The following is a 6,743-nucleotide window of genomic DNA, read 5'->3' as shown; positions in this document are numbered from 1 at the left end:
TACACATTACAGCATAATGTAATGCATGAAGGCACACCCTGGCTCTTCTCTTTTCATTTGCTGTCTCTGCAGAGCAACCTTTTCTTGCAGAGATGCAACTCACAGCTGTGTTTTGTAACATTGTTCAATGTACAAAACGGTCTTTATTTATTTATTCATATTTAATTATGTTTACTTATTCTGAGGGAGAGTGAAGATAAGCTAACTCAATGACATCTATTCTACTCGTGTGTAGCCAAATGCTATGTATTTAGCCAAGTATACAGTGTCTGCAACATGTAGCCAAATACTATATATTTAGCCAAGTATACAGTGTCTGCAACATGTAGCCAAATACTATGTATTTAGCCAAGTATACAGTGTCTGCAACAAGTCTGTAGCTGTTTTGATAGCACTGCTTGCCACACACATCCCTACTCTGCTTGTAGAAAGATGGACACAGGCCATCTGGCAGCAAATGAAAGGATGTGCAGATTGTTTTATTGTGTAGAGGCAACATTAAGTAATTTTTTTGTTAATATGGTGGGGGTGCAACACTATGAGATAGTGGTACATTTTTTTTTTCTTTTAGTTACTCTAACGATTTTATCTGATTAAGTTGGTACACTGGCAGGGTATGGCGGAGTAACCTAAAACGGGGGAAAGGGCCAAATGGGCAAACTTTGATGAACCTGTGTGGTTTCATCCCTTCACACAGAAGAAAGTTTCCGCACTCTAAATATATAAGGTAGTGCAGAGTTCTGAAAATATTTTTCAAGCGTCCAAATAAAGATTTGCCAGAGGGATCCTACGTTTAATTGCACGCACCTCTTAGCCACGTCTGATATTATGCAGGCCACTTCGCATACCTTTCAGCTCTCCCTGATTTCACAGAACGCCCATCATTTTGTCACATCGACACTAACCCTCATAAAAACTTACACTTTTCTGTTAAATAAATCAGTTAATAATACCAGAGGTTAGAGTTTCATACTGTTCAGAAAATGCATGTTGATGCAAATCCCGTTGTTATATTAACTTTTTAAGTGGATTAGATGTGTTACAGTTAGAAAATATATTATAAATATATAAAAGTGCCCTTGAGTTGGGACCTTTGTTTCCATATTATTTTTAGCTTTGCCCTGAATTCTTGAGCAACGAAACAGAAATATATACATCAAAGTTCTCTAGGGTGTTGGCATTTGCCAGAGGGACGAGCGCTGTAATAAACAGAGTGCCCACTGAGCCAGGCTGGGGTCCTCTGCCTTTAAGTAGGCGGATGTAAATTGGATGAACGCACATGCTTTCCCCTTCCCAGTGAACCTCCCACTGGCTTTGATTTGCATTTAGTCCAATTGTCTGCTACTGATCTTTCTTTGATCAGTTAAACAATCCAGGGACTTCAAGTAAAAGGAGGGGGTGGAAAGGACATTTGATATTAGTGAATGCCACCTTCTGCTGCTTGAGAGGATCGCTCTGGTTCAGCGCACTCACAGAATGAGCTATGAAGTGAAGCAGGGGATAGGAAAATTAAGGAATCACACCGATCCCCGTCCACTCAACACTAAGAGCAAGGAGTTTTGTTTGCAAAGAGCGAAAGAGAAAGAAGCAAACGCACCAGAGAGACACTGAAAGTTTGGCGCAACACAGACACTGCTAAGTGCTGCATAAAGCCTGTATGTTACTAAAGTAACATAATCTGACGGATGCATTTTGTTGTTGGGGTAAAATCTGTTTGTAAATGCAGTATTAAAACGCGCTATTTGAACAGAAAGGGTCTCCTTCCTTCCTCATAACCTTCTACCAGGAGAACACTTACTAGCAGTTTATATTTGGAGAGGAGAGACTACGTTCAAGAGTGCCTGTTGGACGTTCACTCAAAGGAAACGGTTACAAAGATAATCGTCACCATGCCTTGGCTACTGTAACTACACATTCCGACTAAAAATAAAGTGTGAATTAATAAGACAGGAGTCCCTCACCCCTTCCCCTGGACTCCAACTGAAGTAAGATGTCTTCTCGCCCCTACAGTGGGTCTATGGTTTGGAAGATTATTGTCTTGGTCACTACTTTCCTACCGGCACTGCTCGGCAGTAACTCCTGCCCAACCGCTTGTCAGTGCTCGGAACCTGCACGGACAGTTAAGTGCGTCCTGCAGGACCTGGAGGAGGTTCCGAGTCCCATCCCGACTTACACAAGGAATTTGTTCATCACCGGCAACCACATCTACAAGATCAGGGCCAATGCTTTCCAGGGACTGGACAACTTGCACAATCTTTCCCTTGCAAACAACAGGTGAGTGCGCACTCTGTCAGTAGCTGTACTTAATTATGCATGCTCAAAGTTTTTTTATAGAGGCGCGGGCACAAGGTAGACTTAGTATACATTTGCGACAGTATGCTTATACATCAATGTGCATCCTTAACGTCTTTTAACTTTTGAAACTAACGCTCCTTAGCGATTGATTTCATTCGTACATCTTAACTTCTTAACAGACTAAATCTGTCAGCCTTAAATAATGGGGGTAGGGGTGGACGGGGTAGGGACAGATTTTAGCTATTGCTTTTATATACTTAAATGTTGGAACAACAGGTTTTCTGTTATTAGCATGCATTTTCTGAAGGATATGAAATGTGCAACCCAAGTGTATGTCATTATTTACTGACTTAATCCCTCAGTAGTTTGTCAAAAAAACACAAATTTTAAGAGGAGCAGGCAAAAAACGTGGGGCAAAAAATCTGAATATTCTGCGGAAATTTGGACAATTGAGAATTATGGCTTCATTTAGTATTCAGTGCGATCTACACACCTGCGCAAGCAGATAACTACGAGCTATCGATTAGACCATAATCACCGCATACTTTGTGGGTATCTGTAGAGGAGGCTGAGTATGTAGGTGATACGGACATTTATTTAGCCTATTTAGCTAGGCAGGCACTAACTCTACTTGGTTTATAAAGACAGTATTATAATTGTCATTAACAGACTATATGGTAAGTGGTATCTGAAGTTCAAAGCAACAGTTTTCATGATGCAGCAAACCAACTGGTAAATCTATTTTAAAGTACCTTAGACCACCACCCCCCAAAAAAAACTGCCAAAACGTTTGGATGAGTACCTGGAAGAGTGACTTGGGGTTTATGTAGATTCAATAGAAAAACGTGTGTCTTGATTCTGTACGTTTGTTTATTTAGTGGGCTAACCGTCCTAATCCTTGCACTCAAGTTACTTGTCCTAAAACTGAAACTCCATGGCGAGGGAGATGGCTGTGGACAGTGAAGATACACCCCGTCTCAGTTCTAGTGCGGGTATGGGATATATTTAATTACACCACAAAAGGGTTGAAGACATTGTGACACAGCGCATGATATACATAACTTTAGACCAATTGTTAAAATGAAATAATTTACACGCAACGTTTGATAGTAACTCTCCTTTTTAGCGGCGCGCAGTACCTACCTCTCAAGTGGACCTCACCTCACTATGATGAAAATTCCTTGTCTTGAGTAAGAAATCCGTATTCCTCAATGTTCCATCCATTTACTGCTAAGAACTTTTTTAGCTAGTATCCCTGCTATATATCCTGAACCATATAGATTCATCAATGTGAGCTTCCTGGTTGAAGTTGTTAGCAAGTTGTCAGAATGTGGCACACATTTTGTCCATTTGTTCCACATTGTGAGAAGAAATGTTCCACATTTTGGAAGTGGGAGGTTGAGAGCTGTGCTCGGCGAGTATGTAGTGCCTGAGTTTCAACATCTGAAATTCATTCAAATTGTCCCATGAATGCATTATTATAAAATTTATGTTAATCGTTTGGAGCACCACTATACCATATTGTTTGTTGTCTTTCTTGTGTATCTCTGCCACCTTGATGTTTGTTTTGTCAGTGAAACAAATAGTTTAATGGTTTGAAGATATAAAATGCAATGTTTGGTTCCTTGTTTGTTTCTTTTGGGAGTAAAATAAGTGGACATGAGGAGGATATTAGCATCCCAGTAAAAAAAAAAAAAAACTCGCTTATCTGCATCACATCTGGCACTGTCAGGTAAAAACTTTCAGTTTAACACGAGCAGAAAATGAATTCCAGAAACAAAAATAAAAATAGCTTTTGCTTTCCATGCATATTGGTAGTGTTTTTACCTTTGTACTTTTACACCTGATATGTATTACACAGACGTTTTATTTATATCTGCCTATAACTCACCTTTTATGCTAGCGATACAACACGTGGTATCTTACATCCTTACCATCTCATTGGTAAGTAGATAACATTAACCATTTTTAAGCTGTATATTATGCGCTGCACATGTGGCTTCAGGAGGTTCAGACAAACACAACGTTACTTCTTATTTCTACAGGTGTAGTCCAATAACTGAATTCTGTTCTTGGTTGTTTGCTTCCACTGCTTCAACCCACGTCAGTAAGTAATGTAGATATGAACTCTCAGTGGATAGGATTTCTAAAAATAAGATTGTGAAGCTGTTAAGCAGGTAGCTTGGTGACGAGAAGATGCTGCTTGAACAGATCGTGGGGACAGAGGTTCCATTCTGACCTCTCTTTACTGTCTGTATGTAGTTTGCACCTCTCATGTCCATGTCCCCCCTCCCAAGTATTCTAGTTTCATACCAAAAATCCACTGCATATATGGATTGGCTACTCTTAAGTCACCCCTGCATGTATCTTCGACTTTGTTATAACTCTTGCAGCACATGCAGTGGATAAAAGGGTCTATAATTAAAAGCATTGATATGAGCAATTAGGAAATTAAATTTACTGAGTGTACATTGAATAATGTTTCTAACCTTAATGTAGAGTGTAGCTTTTGTTTTAGTCACAGACGTAGCACAGCTAGCAATAGGTGATTATTGCTTAACACTGGAGCCAGCATGCTCATAAGCACAAGTGAGTATCATTACAGTATCACAGTAGTGCTACCTCACCTCACTTTCTTTACTCAAAGATAAAGTGATTTCTACCTTAAAGTGTGTTTGTGTGTGTGTGTGGGATCTCTTCTGTGTCCCTGCTAGACAGAGGCACAGTAAACTAATCTTAAAAGGGTACCTTCTGTGACCTACTTTAAAGAGGCACAGTAGGCTAATATAATAGGGAGGCGGAAGCTAAATATACTCTGGCTAGGCTTATAAATGCCCTAGGGCAGATAGCCTAGTATCTCCCTATGAACCTATGTGTGTGCGTGTGTGTGTGTGTTTGCATGTGTGTGTGTGTGTGTGTGTGTGTGTGTGTGTGTGTGTGTGTGTGTGTGTGTGTGTGTGTGTGTGTGTGTGTGTGTGTGTGTGTTAATATATGTAAATGTCAGGGCTTGCCACTTGGTGGTGTAAACATTGGATCTAATGTTGATGTGACAACCAAACCCATATAAAAATGAGAAAAGGGATTTAACGACTACAACTACATAAGTATGTCTATAATGTATGTGCGCGAGTACTTGTCTGGGTGTTTGCGTGTGTGTATATAACATGTACACGTGTCTATATGTATATAAAGCAATGATGTGAGGATGTAGCTACCCACATCAGGGAAGGGTGACAAGGCTCCTTAATGAAAATTAATAGCATTTGTAGCATTACAACACGTTTCTGCAAGGCAAACCAATTCCAAGATATGCAGTTACATCACTTGATTCATTTATTTATTCAAAAACAGTTACCATTATCAATTTATTGATTTTAAAGCAGTGTCAATACAACTATTTACTTACAGGTAACCAGGATGATGTTGAGGATTATATAGCATAATGGGGCTATAGTTAACATAATAGCATATGTCATCATGCACGGTGTCTGGTATAAGTAACAGATACCCAAACTTAGCCTAAAATGTCTGCCTTATTTTTCCAAAACTATTAACCATTGCAGATGAAGTCCTGTAATCCTAATCAGGGACACTGATTTTCCATTCACTAGGAAAAATACCAGTAAAACCCAACACTAGACTGCCAAGTATTGAAAATTCGCAGAATTTTCATGGAATGTGTTATTTCAGACCAGATCATTCGGTCACCATAACTTGAATTTCTTGTTATGCTTCCTGGTTATAATATTGTCAATTTGCCGAGTGAGTGTAGAACACAATAAAGTTTATAATACAATCATCAAAATGAGTGGATATTACTCTTAAGATTACAAGTAAAATTCCTGGATTTCTCTTCATTAAAATGGATTTTTTGAGCATCATAAATCAGTGTCCCTGATACTAATGAGTGCCAGATGTGCTGACAGAGATATGGCTGTGTGTTTCATTACTTATGCTAAATAAAATGTCTACTGTTTTAAATACCTGTCATGGTCAGTACCCATGCATTTTATTTTATTTTTTAGCTTTTGAAGGTCATTTTATTTATTTATTTATTTTATGCTGAAATTTTTGACTGAGATAGAACACTTTACTTCTTTAAAGCCACTAATATGAATTTTTAAACTGGCTCGATAAACCCACTAACGGAAAATTCTTCTCATATGCTGTTTTTTTTTTTACCTTAATTCACAGTACTGTTATTCTTTTTATTCCTGTCTAGATTATATGATTGTATTAGTGAAATGTATAACATGTATTTTTCATTTTGTGCTTGTTTCTGAGATTGAATCAACATTTGTATCTCTGCATTGTATGTGTATCGTACTGTTACTTATAAATGTGGAGCCTTTCTCCCTGGGCCTCCACTGAAAAAGGACATTTTGTCCAGTAGGACTTTCTTGGTAAACAAATGTAAAATAAAAATAAATAAATCCTTTTTCCTGGAG

General features: G+C 38.6%; 1 protein-coding gene across 1 annotated transcript in view; it reads left to right on the top strand.

The window, feature by feature from the left end:
- Positions 1–1,321: 1,321 nt before the first annotated feature.
- The window catches only part of LOC122812098 (trophoblast glycoprotein-like), a 124,432-nt gene continuing 119,010 nt past the window's right edge, over positions 1,322–6,743 (top strand). The window contains exon 1 of the mRNA XM_044084381.1: positions 1,322–2,274. Within this exon, the coding sequence (XP_043940316.1) occupies positions 1,991–2,274 (284 nt within the window). The 5' untranslated portion in view covers positions 1,322–1,990. The remainder of the gene's footprint in view (positions 2,275–6,743) is intronic.

Source organism: Protopterus annectens, chromosome 1.part1 (genome assembly GCF_019279795.1).
Source record: "Protopterus annectens isolate FY-2018-M chromosome 1.part1, PAN1.0, whole genome shotgun sequence".
In the NCBI taxonomy this organism is placed as follows: Eukaryota; Metazoa; Chordata; order Ceratodontiformes; family Protopteridae; genus Protopterus; species Protopterus annectens.
The sequence above is the reverse complement of the archived record's forward strand: the minus strand, read 5'-3'. Positions and strand labels throughout refer to the sequence as shown.